A 25746-nucleotide genomic window follows, 5' to 3' on the forward strand; every position below is an offset into this window, starting at 1 on the left:
AATCTATAAAACAGCAAGACAAAACAAAGCCATGCTATCTAGGGACTTCTATGGATCCAGGCTGATAATGGAAAACTCTTAACAGGCCCTTGGCCTCAGCAGTGCATAAAGAGCCAGGCTTCACCTTGCCCCTCCCATGCACAAAGGCTTAAACCCTGAAAATTCTAGATATTTATAGACTCTGGGAGATTCTGTTGAGAAGGCCTTGGTAGATTCCCGCAGGAAAGCAAGACAAACTTCCGTGCTTCCCTCCTGGGGGCCCACAGCCACACCCCAGATCTGCAGGTCTCAGAGATCTTCATCCTAACTGGGGAAATAATAAAGTATACCAAAAGCCTCTGAGGTGTTTCCTTTCTTTCTTGGGATGTAGAAATCCAAAAGATTGCTCCAACCACCCCAATAATGAGAAAAACCCAGAACAACAATAAAATTCAAAATTTTTCTTGAGCTGATCAGAGACCTGAGGTCCTAAGGTAAACAAGTAACTTGGAATCAAAAGAGGGACAGGTCCCTTCAAGGACAGATGGGACACAAACTGGTGGTGGAGCATAGGAAAAAAGCTACCGTAAAATCAAGTAAGAAAACATCAACAAAAAAATTTTAATTTCTAAGGAATTAAAGGCCAAGAGTGGGCTAGTCCAAGGGTGTGGCGTAGTAGGAGTCCATATGTAGGGAAGCTCACAGGCTCTGTCCCATGAGAGAAAAAAAAAAAAAACTAAGGACAAGATAGGAGACCAGACGGAGCACCAGGCCCACAGGAAGTGATTGGCAGGTGCTGTGGAACAGCAAGAACCCTGCTCACATCCCCAGACCTCTCCTTACACAAAGCATAAGCCAATGGGAGAAGAGCAGAGTTTCTGGAACCACTGCCAACTGCAACTGGGGAAAGAGAGAGGGAAAAGTCCTCTAACCCTTGGGGAGAAGCAGGAAACCATCTTGAGCTCAGAACACGGTGCTGATGCCAAGAGATTTAACACACCTCCCAGAGAGGCAGGAGAACACACAGAGTTGGGATACCTGGGGGAGGAGGGCAGAAACCCTGAAAAGAGCCTTCCCCCCAGCGCCAAAGTACTCCGGCCAGTCTCACCTGGAGAGGCCAAAGACAATAGTGAGCGCCCCCTCCAGCTGGTGGAGTCAGCACCAAGTAACCCCAAACAGCAGTCTACCAGAGCAGGAGGAAGACCACGAGCTCAGAGCGGGGACTGGGCAAGGTGAACCTGGGGAGAGCTGGAAGCGAAGAGCTGACTGCAGCTCTCAGAAAAAACAACAACAACAACAACAACAACAACAACGCTGTAACCCTACAAAAAGGTGGCAGCAGCTCAGCACTAGAGGAATCTGAGGCCTCAGCTGCATGGAAGGTCTCAACAGGACAATGAAAGCTAAACCGGATCAATCCTAACAGCATTGACTCAACTCACACTCACAGATTGATCAAAACAAGACCCAGGGATTAATATAATCTATCTTACTGTATTAGTCACCTTTTCATTGCTGTGACCAAAATACCAGACAAGAACAACTTACAGGAGGAAGTTTATTTTGGGCTCACAATTTTGGAGATTCGGTCCATAGTCGACTAACTCCATTGCTCTCGACCCAAGGGGAGGCAGAACATCAGGGCAGGAGGACCCAGCAGAAGGAAGCTACTCCACTCATGGCAGGGAGGAAGCAGAGAACGTGGGGGGAAGCAACCACTGGGAAGTTGTGCCCCTCCAGGACATATCCCCAGGGACATCTCCTCCAGCCAAGCCCCACCTGCCCACAATTACCACCCACTTAGTACATCCAAACTAGGATGGACCAATTTGGTTACGTTCTCGTAATCTAATCTCTGCACCTCTGAATATTCCTGCATTAACACCAGCTTTTGAGAGACACCTCATATACAAACTGTAACACTGAGCCTCAACTAGTTCTAATATAATGTCTAGATTTTAATTTAAAAATCATGGACATACAAATATGCTATAAGAAAACAAATCCATCAGTGCCAAGTAGGATGGCACATGCACGTAACCCCAGCTACTTGGGAAGCTGAGGCAGGAGGATCATAGTTTAAGACTAGCCTCAGCACCTTAGCAAAATCCTGTCTCAAAATAATATTTTAAAAACTGGGAATATTGCTCAGTGGTAGAGCACTTCCCCAGCACATATGGGGCCCTAGTTCAATCCCAGTACAGAAAAAAAAAAACCAAAATATCCATATTCAATAGATATATCGATCCACAGAACCATACTCAGACATGATCCAGATGTTGAACCTTTCAGACAAGTTTTGAGTAGCTATGATTAAAAGGTTTTTAAAAATCTATGAAAAAGATGTAATACATGCATAAATAGATGTAAATGTTCAGTAAAAAGATGGAAACTATGAAAGAGAATAAAATGGAAATACTAGCCAGGCACTGTGGCACATGCCTATAAGGTCAGCGGCTCACCAGGCTGAGTAAGGGGGATTCCAAGTTCAAAGCCAGTCTCAGAAACTTAGAGGCCCTGTCACAAAATAAAAAAATAAAAAGTGCTGGGATATAGCTCAGTACCAGAGCACTCCAATTCCCAGTATTACTCCCACACACACAAAAAAGGATATACCAGAAAGAAAAAAACATGTCAGAGATAAAGAATTCCTTCATTAACCTTATTTAAAGACTAAATACAGTAGAAGAAATAATCAGTGAGCACACCGATTTGAAGAAAAAGCAGCTAAGAATTTCCCCAAAATAATGAAAGACATCAAACCACCAACCCAAGTATCTCAGATAAACTTGAGCAATATGAACACTCAAAAAATAAAAAGAGGAAAATAAAACACCTAGACAACATCACACAAAAAATTACAGAGGATTTATTATAAGACTACACAAGCTCTAAGATAGGAGCAATTTATTTAAAGTACAACACTAAAAGAGGAAAAAATGGCCAACCCAGAGTCCTATCAAAAATAAATGAAGGGAAACTAGGACTTTTTCAGACACACAGGAGTGACTGCCAGCAGGCCTGGGCTATGATAAATGCTAAAGGAGGCTCAATAGAGCAGGATGTGATGCCGACAGAAACTCGGATCTGCCCAAATAATAAAGAGTTCTGAAATGGTAAAAATGAAAGACATTTTTCTTATATTGATCACTCCAAAAATAACTGACAGTTGAAGAAAAAAGAAACAGGCATAGTACACTGTGGGGTTTATGACACACATAGAGGTAAAAGGCAAGAAGCACAGAGCACAAGAGCAGGCTTGAGGAGGGCTTGTCTAAGGTTCCTGTACTACACACAAGATGGCACAATATAGAAAGGGAGACAGCAGTAAATGAAAGATGTACATTGCAAACCCTGGAGTGACTAATAAATGCCCTAAGAAGGGACATAACCAATGAGCAAATAGCAGAGATAAATTGGAAATAATCAGTACCAAAAAACGAAGAAAAAGAGAACAAAACAAAACAGTAAAACTCAGCTAGGGGCTGGAGTGTAGCCTAGTGGGTGAGGTACTGGGTTTGATCCTCAGCACCATGTAAAGAAAAATGAATAAAATAAAGGTATGGTGTCCGTCTATAACTAAAAATACTTCAAAAAAAAAACTGCTGGGACAAATTTCAGGAAACAAATAACAAGATGGTAGACTTAAATGCAATAAAATAATTAATTAAATCATACATAAATAAGTACAACTTAAAGAGATTGTCAGATAAGACAGATAAGATTAAAAAAAAAAGCAAAGACTCTAATATCTGTTACTTAGAAGAAATACCCTCTAAATGTGAAGAGATAGATAAAATCAATGGAAAAGGCTGGAGCCACGTGCAGTGGGGGGCACACAGCTGTAGTCCCAGCTCCTTGGGAGGCTGAGGCAGGAGGATCACTTGATCCTAGGTGGGTGTTCTAGGCCAGGCTCAGCAACACAGTGAGACCTCATCAAAAAAAAAAAAAAAAAAAAAAAAAAGGAGGGGGGATAGAAACTGATATACTATTACTATTCAAATTCACCAACAAAGTAGCCTGGTGGGACTCTATTATAAATATTATAATTATATAGTAATTATTATATCATTATTCATTAAAAAAAACTTTGGGACAAGGCACAGACAAGTGACATAGTATAATGATAACTCATAGGTCAAAGAGGAAGTAAAACAAATCAGAATGGTGACAAAGTCACTCATTTGTCACCTGTTGCAGATTTGGGGAGGAAATAAATAGGAAGAGGCACAGATGATCCCTTTGGGCCAATGGAAATGTTCCATATCTTAATTATAGTGGTGGTGACACAGGGATAGACATTCATCCAAGCCTATGACTTGAACACTTAAATTCTGCCAAAGTAAACTTGATTCTTTAAAAATCTGAGACCATACAGCAAAGGTAAAATGCTTATAAATAAGTATTTTATGGAAAGGAATAATACTAGACCATAACAATAACAGTGTTAATATAAAATTACCAAAGATGGGAAAAGCACAGTATAAAGGCCAAAGGCCCAAGTTCAGAAGACCCAATTCTTTGGATTCAAGTCCTTACAGAAATTTTCTTAAATTCACTGTGCTTCAGTTTCCTCATCTGTAAAATAGAGATAACATTATATCAGAGTGGTAGAAGTTAAGCTACTAAATACACAATGTTTAAGACACTGCCTAGGAAGAAACAATATTTTCTCCTATTATTAAAGTGAATGCACACAAGAAAGAAAAGTTCAGAATAACAAACATAGCAGCTATTTTAAAATGGTGAGATTATGGCAAAATTGCTTCTGTAATCGATTACTACATAATTAAAATCTAAAATTAAAAATTATTATCTCTATATCCTGCTTCACAACTGCTGATAGTCTTTCCAATTTTTGCAGGGCAGGGAGAGTGATTAACTGAAAAACATTAAAAGCAAAAAGACCTAAATGAAGAAAACAATTGTTTTTGAGTAGACAGAAGAAACAAAAAGTAGGGCATGACTTTTTATATTTCTTTATAATAATTTAAACCGAAATTAGCGAAAAAATGTCGCTAGAAATTTTTTGTTACTAAATGGAAAATCCTTATCATACAGCATTGATCATATGCATTAAAACCAATGTGATTAAATTCTAGTTCTCTTTTTATTGAAAAGGAAAATTAACTTTTGGAGAGATACTGAAGACAAACTTGTACCAAACTGACTTTCTCTTGGTATACTAAGAAAGATTGACACAGAATTGAAAGGATTCTACTTTTTTTTTTAAATATATATTTTTTAGTTTTAGGTGGACACAATATCTTTTTTTAATATTTTTTTTTAAGTGTAGATGGACACAACACAATGCCTTTTATTTTTATATGGTGCTGAGGATCGAACCTGGGTCCCACCTGTGCTAGGCGAGCACACTACCACTTGAGCCACATCCCCAACCCTACTTCTTTAAAAAAAAAAAAAAAAGTATTTATTTTTTAGTTTTAGTCAGACACAATATCTTTATTTTACTTATTTATTTTTATGTAGTGCTGAAGATTGAACCCAGGGCCTCATATGTGCTAGGCAAGTGATCTACTGCTGAGCCACAACCCCAGCCCAAAGGATTCTACTTCTGCACTAGGGGAGTCAATGCTATTTATGCTCTCATCTACCTGATGGCAGCAAGACATCACTGTGGCACCTCCATGTTGTGAGGTACACTTTCAGAGGCTGAGTGTGCAGTTACTTAAATCCTGTCTTGGGGTCTGACTCCAACATTAATTTTTGCAGCAGTAATAGCAGGCCTTAAATAATAAGTATCTTGTAAACTTTTTCTTTTTAAATTCCTCTTCTAACACTGCCAGGCTGAACTTCTCATTAAGAAATATCCTTCCAACATATTTCTGAATCAAGCTATCATTGTTAATTCAAATTTTAGAATTGCAAAGAAAATATTAAATATTGGAGATGGATAACCAGTCAAGGCTAGCATCACTTATGAAATAAACTATCTTTTCCCCTAAATTGAAGTCTCATTCTTGTCACATACTAAATTGAAACAACTTATTTTTGGTTCTCTTTTTTGTTGTACTCATTTGTTTGTATATTCAAATGTGGTTAGACATTGATCTTTTTTTTTTTGACTGGACTGTATCTAAAGTCTCTTCCCCTTCTTCCTATATTTGGAGAAATTCCCAACTTACGATTCTGAGCCCATCTCTCTCGAGGGAAGCTGAACCCAGGGCCATGTCCAACCTTTGCCAGCTTTCTCTGCAATTAGGGTGTGGTAGCAGTTGGCCTCCAAATCAACCCCAGTGATCTCTGACTGCCAGTATTCACACCCTCTCCCTGAGTAGACTTATTGCAAAAATGATCACCTGTGATTTCTGAGCTTGGTTATGAGTCATCAGAGCTCCTGCAGGGTTCTGGGTCTTGGATCCAGCCCTTGTCAAGCCTCTAGATGATGATTTCTGCCTTAGCCAACATCTTGACTGCAAGCTCCTGAGAAACTGAGCCAGAAGTACCAGCTAAGTATTCCTAGATTCCTGACATACAGACACCGTGTGAGACAATTAATGTGTATGGTTCTAAGCTGCAAGCTTCGAGATAATCTGCTACACAGCAAAAGATAATACATAGGTTATGGAACTTGACCCAAGTTCCTTTATTTTATATTCTTTGATATTCTATTGTTTTCTTCGTATTCAAACTAAGTCTTTATTATCCCTATATATTTTATGTTTTGCCTCTTATATGAAAAATTTTAAAATTTCCATTTCTGTGTTATTTGCAAATTAGAACAAGACTACTGATTTGTGAGTGTGTTTATGTGTGTGTGTGTGTGTGAGTGTGTGTGTGTATGTGTGTGTGGTGATGGGGATTGAACCCAGGGCCTTATGCATATGAGGCAAGCACTCTACCAGCTGAGCTATAAGCCCAGCCCCAAGACTACTGATTTTAATAGATTTATCTTCAAGTCAGTAATATACCAGTTTCTCATATTCATTCTCAACATTTTTAAAAAGCTAGAGTCTCTTGAGTTTCTGGGATATACAGTTCTGTCACCAGGTAGAATGACTTTCAAAATGAAGAACTTCAACTTTTCTAAAATTTATATCAACTTATTTTCTTACTATAAGACCCTTCTAAAGAGTATGGGACAATACTGATAATAATGGACATCCCTATCTGGTTCATGATTCTTACTAAAATGGTTTTTAAGTGTTTTTGTTGTCTAAAATGACAGTTGCTGTTGTAGTCTTTAAATGAGAAACCATCGAACTGTACACTTAAAAATATTTTTATTGAAAATATCCATCTCAATAAATATTTAAGATGGATAACCAGTCAAGGCTAGCATCATTCATGAAGTAAACTATCTTTAGTCCCCTAAAATCTCATTTTGTCACTTATTAAATTAAAACCCTTATTTTTGGATTCTCTCTTTTGTTATACTCATTTGTTCATATTTTTTATTTTAAAAAATCATCCTTTTAAAGTATATACTTTGAGGGCTGGGGATGTGGCTCAAGCGGTAGCGCGCTCGCCTGGCATGCGTGCGGCCGGGGTTCGATCCTCAGCACCACATACCAACAAAGATGTTGTGTCCACCGAGAAGTAAAAAATAAATATTAAAAAAAAATTCTGTCTCTGTCTTTAAAAAATAAATAAATAAATAAAGTATATACTTGGATAAGTCTTAACCACCACCAATATCAAGATTAAGGGTATTTTTATCAGCCCCAAAAGTTTGTTGATATTACTTTGCCTGGCATTCTTTTGTACTTGAGTTTAAACAAGATATTTTCGTTTACGATGCAACTCCATTGTTAATATTAGCTGAAGTTCAGTACAGAGATCGTATATATACTGCTCATCTATGTATTTCCAGCCCCCAGCATAATACCTGGCAAATACCAGGTCCTTAACATTTGCTGAATTAGTAAGTGAAAGAACAAAGGAAGAAATCAACCAACCAACCCACCCCATTCTTCAATGCTCCTTGATGCCACCTGCTTTCCTGTCTTGGTCTCCTGTATTCTCCCTGACTTTACACTGCTGAACTACACCTGCCTACCAGGACAGCCATTCATTGCCCCTAACTACATTCCTTTGCCTATCTGGTTTTTCCTTCCAAGTTAACTGCAAGGCAGGGTGCTACTTAGTGGCATTCAAAAGCAGCATAACAACAAAGTAGTCATTTCCAGTAGCAGCATCCATGGAAATACAGTGTCAAAGGGAAAAAATCAGATTGAAAGGTTACAAACTACCTGGGAGTGCAGTTCTAGGGGAGATAGGCCAAAATAGGAATTAGGGATCAGTGACACTTTAAAAGTCAAAAGAGGTGAAGAGAAGGGGGTTGCCAGGGACAGCAAGACTAGGAATCCAGGAAACTGTCCACTTCTTTTACAGGGTGATCTGTCAGAGATCTTGTCTTAAAACAGCACAGCTAAGTCAGCCTAATGTTTTGTGCTCTGCCTACCTCAGGAATTATCATCATCATCTGCAAAAACTTCTTCCCACAAGCAGCAGCTCTATTTTGGAAGGCACTTCTCACTCTCAGTTCCTCCAGGTGCAGCACAAACTACCCACCAGTGACCAGTTAAGATGGCATTCACAGTTTCAGAACTGATGGCTTATTTGTTCATAAATAAGATAGAAAAAAAGATGAAGAAGTTGAGCTATCAAATGCAGAAAAGTGATGGGACTCATCTTTTTCTAAAAAGAAGCAAAAAAGGGTTAAAATATACAAAAACTAATTCAGATGTAATCATCACCCTAATATCCTCTCAACAACAAAAATGTAAGCACAGAAGCAGAGACGTGCTTTGCAAGTTACCCTCTGCTTACTAACAACAAATGGAGGTAAATTGGGCAGATGTAAATAAGGCATCACCACAATATGAAAACCATCAACCACAAAATCAAGATTGGCAAGCCTAAATATGGAAAGTTGTAAAAAGACAATGACCTATTGTCACCTAAAAGTTTGTGGTCAGGAATTCAGATGGTTATCTGAAAACAAAATTCCGAAGTTCCACGTTGCTGGAGGAAGCAATAGGAGCGTGTATTTTGGAGAAGAGGCGCTGATGACGGTGGGGAGTGGGTAAAAACACCGTTAAAGAGACAGAAAATATTTCCACAGGCACTAGCTTGGTGTGAGGGACTTCCCTCACAGGAAAGACACCTGGTGTTTTATGTGCTTTCCAGAAGGCGGACAGGGTATTTCTATGAAGTTACAAAGCGACAATTCTGTTCTCATTTGCAGCACCGCAGGTTTTGCTTTCAAATATCTGCAGGTGTGTCCTTTCCTTTTCTGTGCTAGAACGGACTTTACCACCACGCTCTCCACCTGACTTACAGCAGGGGCTTTAGGACCGCCAGGTGGCTGGCCCCCTTTGCACATTGTGGGGGAGTCAAAAGCATCAAAGTTGCTAGAGATTTCCCTTGGGGGAGGGGGAATCCCATCACCCACTTCTGCAAACCAAGGGCTTGGGGATTCCGGTCACTGAGTGCGCAGAGGAGTGGAGGCTCCAGCTGTCTACGTAACGCGCTAAATGCCAGATTCGGAAACGCGTGTTCCCGAGTCAAAGGCTGAACCCAGACTGGGGCCCACCCCCAGAACATAGGGTGGCCTTGGCCAAGGCGCGGCGACCTTTTGAAAGCTGTGTACGCTGGAGCCTTGGAGTAACCACAGATATCTGCTGCAGTCAGAACGAGGTATAAATCCTAAAACACGGAGGACAGAGTTCCCGCAAAGAGACGCCGGGAGAATGTGAAAGGGCCAAACTACGTAGTTGGCCCAGAGGCCAAAGACTACGATTCCCAGCATTCAAAACAGCGTAGGCCTAGTATGTCGCACGCCGGGAGCTGTGGTTTCTCACCACCCCAATCCAAAAGCGTTCCGGAGGATTTTCAGTGCCTCACGTGTTTTTCTTTTCCGAGAAGCACTACCAGATACAAAGCTGGCTGCGAACGTCGGGCTGAAAGGGCTCGCTCCGTGACTCCAGACGGGAAAAACGTAAAAAAGTGCGTTGCCATGGCTACCGTTCCCCCTGGTCACGGAATAAACGCTCTCTAGGATCCGGAAGTGGTTTCACCGCGACCCCTCGAAGAGGATGGACGCGTTGCGAGCTACGTTCATTGGACGGCTTCCCTCAGAGGCCAAGTCTTCCCAGGCAAAGGGGTGGTCCCGCGTGTGAGGGCCCGCGGAGCCATTTGATTGGACAAAAGCTGCTACGGGAGACCAATCAGAAGGAGCCACGCTTCGGGCATCGGACACCGCACCTGGACAGCTCCGATTGGTGGACTCTGGTCCCCACCACGCGTACCGATTGGGTACAGAGGGTGCGTGGTGCGGCGCGATTGGTAGATTCGTGTTTCCCGTCCCCCGCCCGCGAGAAGCCGGGGTGAAAAGCGGCCCGACCTGCTTAGGGTGTAGTGGGCGGACCGCGCGGCTAGAGGTGTGAGGATCTGAGCTCCGGGGTGGGGGGGGCGGAGGCGGCTCCTGCGGTCAAAAGAGACTTGAGACTCACCGGCCACGCGCCATGAAGGCCCTGTGGGTGCTGGGCCTCTGCTGCATCCTCCTGACCTTCGGTGAGTGATCTGAGGGGACAGGACACCCCCCCCTCCTCCAGCTCGGCCGCTTCTCGAAGGTTCTGGGGGCGTTGGACCAGGAATGGGGATATTAGGGCCTGCGGCGGGCCACACGGGCCATTGCCTTTCCTCGAAAGAGGCTCAGGGGATTACCTTTACTTTCTTCTTCCTCTGGAAAGAAAAGAAATCGAATAGGTTGATTTAAATCCCCAGCAGATCTCATAGTAGCGCGCACGGAGGTCTCAGCTACCGGGGTGGGGCCTCTCTCTCGGGCTCTCGTTCCCCGGGGAGCATTGCGGATGCCCCTCCCGGAGGAGTTTTGTCGGCCGCTGCAACCTTTGCCTGTCCGCTCTGGAAGACCCCTTCCCCCAGCCTTGCGGACTCCCCGCGAGCGCGTTTCGGTTCTTAGAGGCCGGTCTCCGGAGCGTGGGGCCTGTCGCCAGCGGAATGGCAGTGTCTGGGTGTTTAATTCAGTTTTGCTCCAGCTTGGTTCTTCCCCTTCTCAGCACCCTGGGCCCAATTTCAGTTTCCCGAGCCAGAAATTGCACAAATTCGGTTTGTATTCTGACCCATGAAAAGAAAGGCCCAAGTTTTGATTTGGTCAGTTGGAGGCCTTGTCTCGGCTGTGCGCAACACGTGTGGGTGTAGATGGGGCCTGGTATCACTCTGCCAAATGTTATTTATAAAGAATCTCGGAAGGACGCTGTTTGGAAGAGATGGCCGCCTCCGTGTTTCAGATTCTACTTGGGGACCTCAGCATCTCAACTTAAATAAGAAATGTGCTGACTTAAGTAGATCCTTTCTTCCATCCCCACCTCCCACATTTACCCACTGGATTTTGCAACACCTACCCTTGCCCTGTTTGAGCATATTCTGCGAAGCAAAGGAAGCAACAATGTTGAAGAGTTTTCCGATGTTCAATCTTTCTTCAGGGTCAGTTAGAGCTGACGATGAAGTCGATGTGGATGGTACAGTGGAAGAGGACCTGGGCAAAAGCAGAGAAGGCTCAAGGACAGATGATGAAGTAGTACAGAGGTCTGTGTTCATTTGCAACTATATACATAAGCCCCATGAAGGTTGTGGGATCCAGTAGCTGCTTTGGTTTCTTCAAAGATCCAGATTAAGTATAACATTCTGTGTTCAAATACTTGAAAAAGAAGAACAAAAATGGAGTGAATTCCTTTGAAAACTATGTTGATACCTATTTCAGAATATTAGTTAATAAATTTTCTAAGACCTTAGAAACGACCTTCATTTAGATTTTATTTAGACTTTCATTTAGATTCCTTATATATTAGTAATTTAAAAAACAGAATTTCTGTCATTTGAGCAATGTTTTAAATTTTGGCCTTTTAGGACTCAGTGAAAATTTTTTGAAGTCCTTACTATGGACCACACATGAGTATGAATTTGGTTTTTTAGTAAAAGAAGGTTGTGTTTATTTTTCTGGCAATTTTAAGAACTGAGAATACCCAGCTCAATGTGAAAGGTAACCTACTGTGATAACATAATAAGGACCTACAATATAAAAGATGTTTCATAAAAATTTATATTTTGCCCTTTTAACCTGCAAGACAATCTTAAGCGGCTAATTGTGTTCTCATCACCGGCTATATTTGTTTATCTGATTTTCTTAGAGAGGAAGAAGCTATACAGTTGGATGGATTAAATGCATCACAAATAAGAGAACTTAGAGAGAAATCTGAAAAGTTTGCCTTCCAAGCTGAAGTTAACAGGATGATGAAACTTATCATCAATTCGTTATATAAAAATAAAGAGGTAAGCACATGTAGTTAGGATAGTCTTGTCTCTGTACAGTGGCATATTTGTTTCTTTTCATAGTAAATTTAAGTACGTAGTCATTCCAAGTAGTTAGTTGACCAAGTTGACCCAATACGTACAAGAATTGCTGCCAATATATGCAGGGGGTGGGGAGCATTGGATATTTTTCCTTCTTTTCCTTTTCCCTTCTGATGTGTTCATGGTCTGCTAAATACTTGAGTCTTAAGGGCATTCACACAAACATAAGCTTTTGTGTGTTGCATACCTGAAAATCACTGGTAGGAGAATAAAGTTACTACTCTTAACCAGTTCGGGTATGTTATAGTTGCTACAATCCTTTTACCAATGAATAAAACCATCCGTATATCATTAAGAAGTTTAGAGTGCTTTTTCAAGGGTACAAAGGAGAAATAAAGTATGTTTCACGTGAAATTCAACTTCTTGTTGTATCTTGAAGGTAATCTAAGTGTATTAAATCTGACTTTAGATTTTCCTGAGAGAACTGATTTCCAATGCTTCTGATGCTTTAGATAAGATAAGGCTAATATCACTAACTGATGAAAATGCGCTTTCTGGAAATGAGGAATTAACTGTCAAAATTAAGGTAAGCATAGATAATCTTTTTCTCTTGAATCCTTTGAGAAAGGAAAGCCCTATTGGTCAAGAAAGGCAACCTTAGTCTATAGTGACAAGTAACCCCCTAGTTTCAGTTGTTTAACTCAGGAGTCAGCAAACTAGGATGTGGGCCAAATCTGTTTGCCTATTTTTATTTTAAAAAAGTTTTATGAGAACACAACTGTATCCATTTGTATCAATGACTGCTTTCATCTACACTGGCAGTAATCATTGTGACAGGGACCTGTGATTTACAAAGCCTAAAAAATATTTATGTCTGGTCCTTTAACTGAAAAATATGCTGACTTCTGGCTTAAATCATTCCATAGGCTACATAGGCTTTTACTCTACCTCATCCTCCCACCAGGACTCAGGCTGATTGAGCAGCCATCTGGAGTGTAGCTGGTTGCCATGACACACAGAGCTCAGAGGGTCGCAGACCAATTAAAGGCTCAGCCTAAAAGCTACCACTAGGCTCCCACTTGCAACTCACTAGCCAGAACTAATCACATGGCCTCACTCAAAAGTGGAAGGAAATAAAATCCTACCATTTTTGTGGAGACAGAGCCAGGGGTGTTTATTGAAGAACATGAATGATCACCACAGATTCCTAATATAGGAATCATTCAAGTATAGAGTCAGTGTTTTGTTTCCTATCAAAGAAATAGGCAAAACATAAAATTTATTTTTCTATAAATTTTTTTCCTTTGAGGGTAACTATCTGGTTCTTGTCTTGCTTTTAGTGTGACAAGGAGAAAAACCTACTACATGTCACAGACACTGGTGTAGGAATGACCAGAGAAGAGTTGGTTAAAAACCTTGGTACCATAGCCAAATCTGGGACAAGTGAATTTTTAAACAAAATGACTGAAGCACAAGAAGATAGCCAGTCAACTTCTGAATTGATTGGCCAGTTTGGTGTTGGTTTCTATTCTGCCTTCCTTGTAGCAGATAAGGTTATTGTCACATCAAAACATAACAATGATACCCAGCACATCTGGGAGTCTGACTCCAATGAATTTTCTGTAATTGCTGACCCACGAGGAAATACTCTAGGACGGGGAACAACAATCACGTGAGTATTACTGATTCCTAATAAGAATTAATAATCATAGTGAGAATCTTGAGTCTCCAGTTCTGGTTCTCTGGGCAAGTGGTTTTTTGTGGGCCCTAATTTCCTTGCTTATTAAATGAGGAATTTGAACAACTCTCATAATTTGAATATAATATTTGAGGGTGGGAAAAGGGCTGGGCACATTGAGGAACTTGTGTAGAAAGGCCAAAGGAAGAAGAAAAAGAAGTCAAGGAAATGACAAGATGAAGATCCTGCCTCACTATGTGACTCCCTCTTATATTTGACTGATAAAACAGAAGTACCAGGCAGTTCAGTCAAGTTCTACTTCTGTTCCTGGCACTAAATTAGCTACTGCTGTACCATTCTGAGAGATTTGTGAGAATTAAATGAGATCATGAAATTTATGTTTGATAAAATTACTTTTGTTCTTCCTACTACATGGAGAGGTGTTACACATTTTTTTTTCCTAAAGCTGCTCTCAAAGACTAAGCATAAATTTCTTCCCCATTTTTTTAAATTAAAGTCAGGATTTTCCCTCTAGGTTACTTTCTTTCTTTCTTTCTTTTTTTTTTTTGTGAGAGAGGAGAGAGAGAATTTTTAATATTTATTTTTTAGTTCTCGGCGGACACAACATCTTTGTTGGTATGTGGTGCTGAGGATCGAACCCAGGCCGCACGCATGCCAGGCGAGCGCGCTACCACTTGAGCCACATCCCCAGACCCCCTCTAGGTTACTTTCCCCGCAATATGTGAATGTTCAAATACTTGTGGAAGAAGGAGAGGCAGGCAGATAGTGTCATGGGCCCCCTTTACTTTCTGGCACACGCCCTCTCCCCCTCTGCAATTTTCTGCTGGGGATTGGTTCCAGGACCCCCATGGATACTGAAATTCACAGATGCTCAAATCCTTATATAAAGTCATAAGTATTTGCATATGATTTACATACATCCTCCCTCCCATATTCTTTAAACCATCTCTAGATTATTTATAGTACCTAATATGATATAAATATATGTAAAATAGTTATTCTGTTTTGTTTAGGGAATAAAGACAAGGCAAAAATTGACACGTTTGGTACAGAGGCAGCCATAATTAACCTTCATAGGCCTGACTGCATGGAACAAGTCAGCAGTAACGTAACATTTTTGATTTGTGGTGGGTTGAATCTATTGATGTGAAACCCATGGATATGAAAGGCTGACAGTACTTGCCTTTGCCTTACTTGATCTTCTGTCTACACCTCAGTCCAGCCCACTGTTTTGATTTTTATCCACCTTTCGTATTGAAATATGTCATTAGTGAACTTTGTTGCTAAATCCAGTGAAATCAGAGGTTTTTTTATAAATTGACATTGTTTATTTAGTTTCAAACACTCTAGTGAGTTTGTAGTCTTCATAACCATACTTGTCTTTTCAAAAATTTTCTTTGCCTTTTTTTTTTTCTTCCTTTTGGTGGTGGTGGGATTGAACCCAGGGCCTTGTGCATGCAAGGCAAGCACTCTACCAACTGAGTTATATTCCTAGCCCCTTCTTTCTTGAATGTTAATGATCTCATTCTCTAAATTTCCACCCTTTCCTCATCATCCCTGAGTTCCTCATACAGTTTTATCTTCTGCCCTGGCCTTAGATTCTCTTAAATCCATATTAGTATAGATGAGGAGTCAGTAGACTTTCTTATAAAAAGCCAACTAATAATTATTTTCTGCTTGTGGGCTATAAGGTTCATCACAACTCTGCCATTTTGGCTTAAAGACAATAATACAAAATATATGAAGATGTGTCCTAATACAGGATTTTATGGGTGCCAGGTATAGTTGGCCAACCCCTTGCCTAGATTTAGGCTCTATGCTCATGTATCTACTTGCCTTTTAACACCTTAACTAAATTGTCGAACCATCAGCCTCTAGCTGTATCCAAAATAGAACTTCTTATCTCCCCCATGTCACTAGGACATGTACCCTGAGATCAGAGACCTACCTAGTTGTCTTGCTAAACTCTCATGTCCTCTACTTATTGGCAGTTGCCACTAAACTATAATAAGCTTTCTGAGACAGGGATAACATGAATATACCATTTCCCTTACTTAACTGGGAGCACAAACATCGATATGAGCTATCTGCTTCTTTGGGAATGTGTTATGACTTGTAGGTGGAGGAGAGATTTGCAGAAGAGTGGGCAGTGCTACAGTAAACTAACACTGCCCAGTCATAGTGGAAATGTTCTGACATTTGCTGTCCATTATGGCAACTAATTGCTAGTTTTTTAAGGAATCATGTTTTTATTAGGAATCATTATTTATAATAATTAGTAATTTCTAGAAAAACAGTAAGAGCCACAAGAATGCATGTAATTCCATTTTTCTACAGAATGTTTCATTCATGCTTTATCGCCTTGAAAAAAGAAACCCAACATTTTTGTTTTATGCTAAAATATTTTCTACTTAAGGGAAGATTCTGACCTGTAGTATGTCCACACGTGGTATATTTAGCTCACGAGCCCTGTTGGTGATGGACAGTTCTTAACATGAATAATGGGGACATCTTGGATTACATAGAACTGTCAGCTATTACCATTAACAAGATATTTAGAGAAGTTTATAATCAAGTTTTGTAAATCTTGAATATGTCTAAATGGGTTATTTTCCTTGCAGCCTTGTCTTAAAAGAAGAAGCATCTGATTACCTTGAATTGGATACAATTAAAAATCTCGTCAAAAAATATTCGCAGTTTATCAATTTTCCCATTTATGTATGGAGCAGCAAGGTAAATCTAATCAGTAAAACTTATTATCTTGGCATATATTTAAATGTTTAACTTGTAACAGTGAAAGTTAAATGTGGTTCTTTAAGTCAAGGATCAATACTACTGGGGTTTACTTAGTTGAGCTATAATGTAATTTTTCATTTTATAAAACCAGAGTTCTTGAATGCATGAGTTTAACCATAATTGTACTTTTAACTTTAACAGACTGAAACTGTGGAAGAACCCATGGAAGAAGAAGAAGCAGCCAAAGAAGAAAAAGAAGAATCTGATGATGAAGCTGCAGTAGAAGAAGAGGATGAAGAGAAGAAACCAAAAACTAAAAAAGTAGGTCCGCTTCCTCCCCCGGCTTAAAATATTGCTTAGCCTGCAAACCCATGTGTGTCCAGGCTAATTTGAGAGAAGCTTCAGTTTTTAGAGCTCTCCTTTTTCCAGGTGACCCGAGCTTTAAAACTCAGTTTATTGGCATGTTATGTGTGTTTCCTAGGTTTTAAGTATCAAACATGGGTCATCTTTATTAAGAGAATTTCTGACTTCTCTGTACTTCCTAGGACTGCTGGCTTATGTATTCTGAATTTTAAGTTCCTAAAAAAACTTTCTGCATCTTCTTGTTCTTTTATGTTGGAATTAAAAAGTAAGAGTTTTGGTGGTGGTGGTGGTGGTGGTGATGATGTTTGTTTGTTTTGTTTTTTCTTAGCAAAGTAGAAGTATTGGTGGTAGTTGTTGAGGGATCCCTAGTGTAAAATATTAGCTGGCTGTCTTGCTTTCTTTTTTGGTGGTGCTGGGGGTCTTGCATGTGCTAATAAGCAAGCAAATTCTCAAAAAATGACATTTTAACCTGTTGGGTTTGTGGTATGTGTGTGTGGGGTGAGGGGAATGGGACTGGGGATTGAACCTGGTGGTACTTGACCGCTAAACTACATCCCCCTTCCTTTTTATTTATTGTGACAAGGTCTAGCTAAGTTGTCTAGCCTGGCTTCAAACTTGCCATCCTCTTGCCCTAACACCCAGCAGTTAATTGGCTTTTATTAGTTACCATGTTATCCAGTTGCCTTTTTGTATTATATATATTAGATAAACATGGGGTGTGAGGACTTTGCTTTTTAAGTATTTGATCCAGGGCCAGAAACCATGCCAGATAACAGGTATCCTCTGGTGCTTTATTCTTTTTAAAACTCACTGAAGTTAACGGTTCCAACTGGGTTAACTAAACTAACCAAATACTGTTAACTTCAGGTTGAAAAAACAGTGTGGGATTGGGAACTTATGAATGATATCAAACCAATATGGCAGCGACCATCAAAAGAAGTAGAAGATGATGAATACAAAGCTTTCTACAAATCATTTTCAAAGGTAAATATTATGTTAGAATAATGAGCAGATAAAACATTACCATATTAGTTTAACTGAATATGATATGTGACCATGTGGAGGAACCCATGGAAGAGATAGTAAATGAAGAATGTTTTAAAATAGTTTTGGGACTAAAAGTTATTTCCTCCTTAATCCTGTATATTATGTATTTTTTAACTCTTGAGAATCCAAAATTAGGGTTGATTTATGTTTGACTGTTTTAAGTTAATGTTTCTCCAGATAGCATTTTGAACAACTAATACAGTATGTTAAAGGACTTAGCATGGATATATAAAACTTGTGTCCTGTGACAGTATTTGTTCTTTTCTCTTTATTCCACATCCTGTAGGTTTTAACTCTTGGTCTGATTCCATGATTTCCATGAACTTGAAAGTGCATTGCATGTATTACTTGGGCAACTGTATTAGACAATGTTAGCCACGTGTGATTTTAAAATATTTAGAAGCCATAATTAAAAATTAGGACACGTGAAATCAATTTTAACATACCCAGAAAACTAATATGGGTTCAGTAATGGATAAAAAAGACCCAGAGAATTTGTGACTATTGGTATTTATGTCCCTCTTTATATGAATTTCTGGAGCCCTAATTTCATGGAGGAAATCTGTCCTTGTACTTTTTCATGAAGTGGTTTGTATAAATCTGTCATTTTAGACTGGGTGCTGATGTTCCTTCCCTGCTATTGCTTAGCCTTTGCACTTCTTTTTCCTGTGCCTCTTGAATGACTGAATTCCAACCTTCCTTAGGAAAGTGATGACCCCATGGCTTATATCCACTTTACTGCTGAAGGGGAAGTTACCTTCAAATCAATTTTATTTGTGCCCACATCTGCTCCACGTGGTCTATTTGATGAATATGGATCAAAGAAGAGCGATTACATTAAGGTGAGTCTTTAGTGTAGTATAAGCTGCGTTTAAATTTTGAAGGTGTGATTTCTAGAAAGTAACTGTTCTCTTCTCTCTGCTTAGCTGTATGTGCGTCGCGTGTTCATCACAGATGACTTCCATGATATGATGCCTAAGTACCTTAATTTTGTCAAGGGTGTTGTAAGTATCTAAAGATTGGGGGCAGGGGATGCTGGAGTGGGGGGTTTGCCATGTTGTTTTTTGTTTTCTGCCGTCTTGGGTTTTGGGGAAGGTTTGGCGTTGCTTTTATTCCAGTGTTTTACTGCTCACAGAACTTTATTTTGCCATCCTGCAGGTGGACTCAGATGATCTCCCCTTGAATGTTTCCCGTGAGACTCTTCAGCAACATAAACTGCTTAAGGTGAGGGCTCTACAGAGACTGGCCATTTTGCTTTTGGATTGGGTTCCGAAGACAGACTCAATTAGTGAAGCAAACAGATTTTGAATCTAATCCTTGACCATTCAAAAGAACTATCACTCTGGGATTATCAGATCTTAAGAATCTGATTTCTTTCTCCCTAACCCTAACCCATTTTTTTTTTTCAGTTGTAGACAGACACAATATCTTTATTTTTATGTGGTACTGAGGATTGAACCCAGTACCTCACCCATGCAAGGCAAATGCTCTGCCCCTAAGCCACAACTCCAGTCCTCTCCCTAACATTTAATAATAAGATTTCAAACAAATGGAAAAAACAATAAAATTGTGCAGTGAATATCTGTATGTACCTACTACCTGTTCCACAATTAACAAATTTATCATAATAACCTTTATCACATACCACTTAATTTATCAAGCCTTTCATTAAATCTTTTCCCCTAGTAATTTTGTAATTAGAAGACTTTCTAGTTTTCTGTTTAAAATATTTGGAAATATCCCATTTATTCACTTTGTTTAGATTCTAAAAAGAATTTTAGTACGTCATTTGCACATGTCTGTAATCCAGCAACTCAGGAGGCTGAGGCAAGAGGATTAGTTGCCAGCCTTAGCAACTTAGCATCAGTTCTAAAATTAGAATATCAACATTGAAGGCACAATGTGTTTTGGAATGGTGGCACACATCTGTAATCCCCATTGATTTGGAAGGCTGGGGCAGGAGGACTGCATGTTCAGGGCCAGCCTCAGCAACTTGGCAAGGCCCTAAGCAATGTAGTGAGACCCTATCAAAATAAAAAGCTGAGGATGTAGCCTAAGCAACCTTGGGTTTGATTCCTGGTACCAAAACAAAAACTGAAAAGAACAGATCCACAATATGATTATTTACACTGAGCCTAATTTCAGCTCAGTCTGGTGTACAAGTGTTCCTCCAATCCCCACCCCTTCAACAGCAGTGATGGTGCATGTCTTTGTATCTTTTACTATTGCTCCCCTGGACCCTTACATTCTCAAAAAAGATTTTGAGATGGACTCTTCTAATCTGTTACCCTTGAATTTTGTTTAGGTGATCAGGAAGAAGCTTGTCCGTAAAACGCTAGACATGATCAAGAAGATTGCTGATGAGAAATACAATGATACTTTTTGGAAAGAATTTGGTACCAACATCAAGCTTGGTGTGATTGAAGACCACTCTAATCGAACACGTCTTGCTAAACTTCTTAGATTCCAGTCGTCTCATCATCCAACTGATATTACTAGTCTAGACCAGTATGTGGAACGAATGAAGGAGAAACAGGACAAAATCTACTTCATGGCTGGGTCCAGCAGAAAAGAGGTAAGGTGAAGTATACATGTACAGCCCTCAGGGATCTTGGTGGGAAACTGGGGATTTAGAGCCAACTCTTGAGGGGAAAAAAAGGACAAATTAATTTTGTGACTATAGTAGTTCTCAGGACTGGTCTGTCACTGACAGGATAGTCACTTCTTAATAATAATCACTTTCAGATGGCTCTACTAATGCTACATAAGTTAGCTAGTAGGACAGATGATTATGCCAAGGCCAAACTTGGAAGATTTTCATTAATTCCCTTAATTTTATAGGCCGAATCTTCTCCGTTTGTTGAGCGACTTCTGAAAAAGGGCTATGAAGTCATTTACCTCACAGAACCTGTGGATGAATATTGTATTCAGGCCCTTCCTGAGTTTGATGGGAAGAGGTTTCAGAATGTTGCCAAGGAAGGAGTGAAATTTGATGAAAGTGAGAAAACTAAGGAGAGTCGAGAAGCAACTGAGAAGGAATTTGAGCCTCTGCTCAACTGGATGAAAGATAAAGCCCTTAAGGACAAGGTATTCTTTTGAAAATTATAAATTGAAATTTTAGCACCCATATTTAAGAAATATATTATTGATTACATTCTTGGGAGGAAGAACTTAAAACTTTTCTATAGTTTAATATTACTATTATAATAACTTAAGTTTTACAAGTAAATTTGTTTTATATGCTTTAAAAGTTGGTGTTACCATGCCGAGTGGCACATGCCTGAATCCCAGCTACTCAGGCTAAGGGAGAAGGATCAAAAGTTCAAGACCTGCCTGAGCAATTTAGCGAGACCAGGCCTCAAAATAAAAAGAACTGGGGATGTAGCTCAGTGGTAGAGCCTCCCTAGCTTCAATTCCCTGTACGGAGTTGGGTGGGGTTTGGTGTTTTAAGTTTTTCTGACTGAAAAATTCAGTTTATTAAATAAGAGCATCCCTGAAGAGTTCCTAAACTGAATGAAAATTTCTTTTATGATCTACCCCTATTCATGATTTTAAGTGACAAAATCTTAGGAAGTTGAAATACAATTTCTAAGTGGCCATACCTGATACCAACTTTTGTTTCTCACCCTAAGATTGAAAAAGCTGTGGTATCACAGCGCCTGACAGAGTCTCCGTGCGCTCTTGTGGCCAGCCAGTACGGATGGTCTGGCAACATGGAGAGGATCATGAAAGCCCAGGCATATCAGACGGGCAAGGACATCTCCACCAAGTAAGCACCCTGGGGAGGGAGAGCCCTGCCAGCATGCTAGATTTTGTCCAAACACCTGCTTCTATACAGAGCCTAGCGTTGAGTGTCCTCCACTGCCTGTGTATTAGGTAGACAGAAAGTTTACAAAGGGATTCCCCCTTGGATTGGTAAAGAAAAGGCATTTAACTCATGCATTTTTGCATAATGTTTTACAAACAAATGGAGGTTTTCTTAATCTGTTCTACATATTTTTACTTTTGCATTAGGTTATATGAAGTCATACTTGTGCATGATGGCTCATCAACATATAATAATTATTTATGTCTTTTCCAGTAAATGTTTAATTAACAGGAAGTTGCCTTCCATTTAATAAACAATTGAACTTACTGTGCCTGTGTACGTGAGTCAGAAGTAGACAAATCTTCTGTCTTTGAGACATTGAGACTAGTCAGGATGACAGATCAAAGCACAACCTAAGCCTTACATAGGTAACAATTATATCAGGGGTAGGGATAGATATGGTTCTTCCCTGTCTTAGATTGGTTTTGGAACCATGTAGATGAAGGCATTGTGGAGAAAGTGTCATTCAAGTGGCACCCAGAACTTGGGAGGCAGTGCTTCAATTACAGTACTAAGGGAATATGCAGACATTAAATCGGGTCACCCACTCAGCACTGCTTTAGGTACTTGGGACTCTTCACTAAATATAAAATAGCTTCCTTTTTTAAGTGGTGCTGAGGATCTGTGTGAGGCAAGTGCTCTACCGCTGAGCCACAATCCCAGCTCCCAAATTAGCTTCCTTTTATTTCACTTTTTTTAGCCATGCATATCTGCCTTTAAAAGGGAGTAATATAAATACATTTTGATTTTTTCCAATACTTATTCTCTGTAATTATCAAGGTTAGGGTAAAAGAAATGTAGGAACCCTAAAATTTGATGTTTTATTAATGTTCATTTTGTCCCTTTGCAGTTACTATGCCAGTCAGAAGAAAACATTTGAAATTAATCCCAGACATCCACTGATCAGAGACATGCTTCGCCGAGTTAAAGTGAGTAATGTTGCACTGATCCTCTTTGTTGTCTTAAATCTGAAAATCTTAATCAAGTGCAACTTCTTCCATCTCAGGAAGATGAAGATGACAAGACGGTTTTAGATCTTGCTGTGGTTTTGTTTGAAACGGCAACTCTTCGGTCAGGATACCTTCTGCCAGACACTAAAGCATATGGAGACAGAATAGAAAGAATGCTTCGCCTCAGTTTAAACATTGACCCTGAAGCAAAGGTTTGTATCACCAACTGTCCCACATAAGTTGGTTGCATTTTGTTGTTGTTTTGTGTTTTTGTTTTGTTTTTGTATCCCAGATTGACCTCCGAATCCCCAATCCTTTTTCTGGTGACATGGTATCAGGTGTACACCACAGTGCCCATCCACGTAGGTTTTCTTCTAAGAGTAGGCTCCTGCACCAGTAGTGTCCATCCCTGATAATCCCAGCTACTTGGAAGGCTAAGGTTCAAGGCCAGCTTTGGCAATTTAGCAAGACTCTCAAAAATTAAAAAAAAAAAAAAACATCCTTTGAACCCTAATACCACCAAAAGCAGGGGCCTTTGCATGATTAAGGGAGGTAGTAGCTGGGGCTATAGTGTAGCCCCGTGGTAAAGTGCTTGCCCATTATGTGTGAGGCACTGGTTTGATTCTCAGCACCACATATAAATAAATAAATAAAGGTCCATCAGCACCTAAAAATATATATATATTTTTTTAAAAAAAAAAAAAAAGATGGAAAATATGGTTGGGAAGTTGGAACTTTCTTTAAAAAAAAAAAAATGGTAGCTTTGAAAAGCTTGCCAGAGTTCTACTTTTTATTTTTTGTTAAATATTTATTTTTTGGTTGTAGTTGAACACAATACCTTTATTAACTTTTATGTGGTGCTGAGGATTCATCCCAGGGCCTCGCGTGTGCTAGGGAGTGCTCTACTGCTGAGCCACAACCCCAAACCATATTTCTACTTTTTGAAATTATTTGTTTTTTGAAATAATTGTTTGACATCCCCATAGTTCAGGCATTATGCTATAAATGATGCAAAACCCCTCTTTTATATCCTTTTCTTTTCGTCTGTCCTCCTTTTTAGTTTGACTGTTAACTCTAGTTAAGGGGTTTGCTCTGTGGTTCTGAATAATAGGAGTGATCTTACACATTAAAGCAAAATGAAACTAGATCCAAGGTATTGACGGGCTCATGGATGTTGTCCTTAGGTGGAAGAAGAACCAGAAGAAGAGCCTGAAGACACAGCTGAAGACACAGCCGAAGAGACAGAGCAGGACGAAGACGAAGAAGAATTGGACGCAGGAACAGAAGAAGAAGAACAAGAAACAGCAAAGGTATGTCAGCAAGAGTGGGGTTGCACCTTTAGCTCTCACTAAATTCTAGTTGAGACAAAGTTAGGGCTACGACTAGAGCAAGGGTCTTAACAGACATCTGCTTAGAAAGGTCTGATAGTGATATCAAATTGAAGTGCTTGAGCAAATTTTTTCTGTAAGAATGCCCTCACTTTCATTTTTTCCAGCCAGTCTTAAGAAAGGCCTTTCTGTAAACTGGGGATTTTGTTAGCTTTTAACATTTTATTGTGTTTGTTTTCACAGCAATCTACAGCTGAAAAAGACGAATTGTAAATTATACTCTCACCATTGGATCCTGTGTGGAGAGAGAATGTGAAATTTAAGTCATTTTTTTTGGGGGAGAGACTTGTTTTGGACGCTCCCCAGCCCCCTTCTCCCCGGCACTGTAAAATGTTGGGATTGTGGGTCACAGGAAGAAGTGGGTTTTTTAGTTGAATTTTTTTTAACATTCCTCATGAATGTAAATTTGTACTATTTAACTGACTATTCTTGGTGTAAAATCTCGTCATGTGTATAAAAATAAAAAATCCCAAATACCATTTTGCCTGTATTTTCATAATGCATAGTATAGAATTATCATCTGATACTTGTGTTTTGGTGGATTGGTTTGTTTGGGGGTTTTTTATTTGTTTTGTTTGGGGGTTTTTTGTTTTTTATTTGTTTTGATAACTGGATAATTAAACCCAGGGCCTCTGTGGTTTTCCTGGCCTCTGCCTCCTGCATCACTGGGATTATAGACATGTACCCACTGTGCCTGGCTAATGTGCACCTTTTTTTAAAATATGCCCTTCCTTTCTTACAAAAAATGAAAGGGCAGCTTAATCATAGAGGAACGTGGCATAATAAGACATAGTGTCCTTGTGATGTTTATTTCCACTGTGAATTACCATTTTTAATAAATGTTATACTCAAAGCCATCTGATTGTATTAAATGAGTGACATCTAACACTTGCTACTCAGAATCCTACAGTTATAAATTCTAGATTACTACTACTTCAACAGGAAGCAGAGAAGGCAATATATTCCCTTAGTTCTTGGTAAAAATAGGTAGTTGGTTTTAAGTTTACATTAAGGAATAAGTGAGATGGCTTGCTTTTCCCCAGTGCTAGCAATGGGACTCAAGGCCCGCATATGCTAGGCTCTACTACCCAACTATACCCCATCAAATTCATTCTCCAGTAGGCACTGAGACAGTTCAATATACTGGATATTATTAAGGCATTCCTTTGGATGGACAAGAGAGAAATGATGTAACATGCAGCTTTGCACAAAGCCACTCCAATTGAGGCAACCTAGTGCTGGAGGACCTCATCACTGACCACAGAGATCCTTGTCATGCAGCAACTTGCTCACTGGCTAGGAAGGAGGCAAAGGAAGAATTCTGAAAAATAGTCCTGAACAAAAGCCAACTGGTCTATAAATTTTGTTCTCTATATT

At 39.7% G+C, this 25746-nt stretch overlaps 2 protein-coding genes across 2 annotated transcripts in view; one reads left to right on the plus strand and one right to left on the minus strand.

The window, feature by feature from the left end:
• The window catches only part of LOC308658299 (putative tetratricopeptide repeat protein 41), a gene marked incomplete at its 3' end in the record, with an annotated part of 89616 nt that extends 79434 nt beyond the window's left edge, over window positions 1-10182 (minus strand). The window contains exon 1 of the mRNA XM_081310860.1: window positions 9578-10182. The remainder of the gene's footprint in view (window positions 1-9577) is intronic.
• Window positions 10183-10323: 141 nt separating this feature from the next.
• HSP90B1 (heat shock protein 90 beta family member 1) lies at window positions 10324-24848 on the plus strand. The gene is made up of 18 exons (XM_081309507.1): window positions 10324-10518; window positions 11451-11553; window positions 12156-12297; window positions 12788-12904; window positions 13659-13990; window positions 16639-16750; window positions 16955-17074; window positions 17984-18100; window positions 18868-19005; window positions 19090-19167; window positions 19322-19387; window positions 20469-20738; window positions 21005-21250; window positions 21796-21932; window positions 22882-22960; window positions 23038-23193; window positions 24166-24291; window positions 24553-24848. Exons 1-18 carry the CDS (start codon window positions 10470-10472, stop codon window positions 24580-24582), a joined length of 2418 nt encoding a protein of 805 aa, XP_081165633.1. The 5' UTR covers window positions 10324-10469; the 3' UTR covers window positions 24583-24848.
• Window positions 24849-25746: the final 898 nt, after the last annotated feature.

The sequence above is a fragment of the Spermophilus citellus genome (assembly GCF_964194105.1).
Source record: "Spermophilus citellus genome assembly, chromosome: 10".
NCBI classification, from domain to species: domain Eukaryota; kingdom Metazoa; phylum Chordata; class Mammalia; order Rodentia; family Sciuridae; genus Spermophilus; species Spermophilus citellus.

Excerpts from the sequence above, each read along its gene's own strand:
- HSP90B1 (XM_081309507.1), top strand. The coding sequence starts at position 10,470 with ATGAAGGCCCTGTGGGTGCTGGGCCTCTGCTGCATCCTCCTGACCTTC. Across the intron at positions 19,168-19,321 it reads TTAATTTTGTCAAGGGTGTT|GTGGACTCAGATGATCTCCC; the intron begins GTAAGTATCTAA and ends GCCATCCTGCAG. Across the intron at positions 21,251-21,795 it reads ATAAAGCCCTTAAGGACAAG|ATTGAAAAAGCTGTGGTATC; the intron begins GTATTCTTTTGA and ends TCTCACCCTAAG.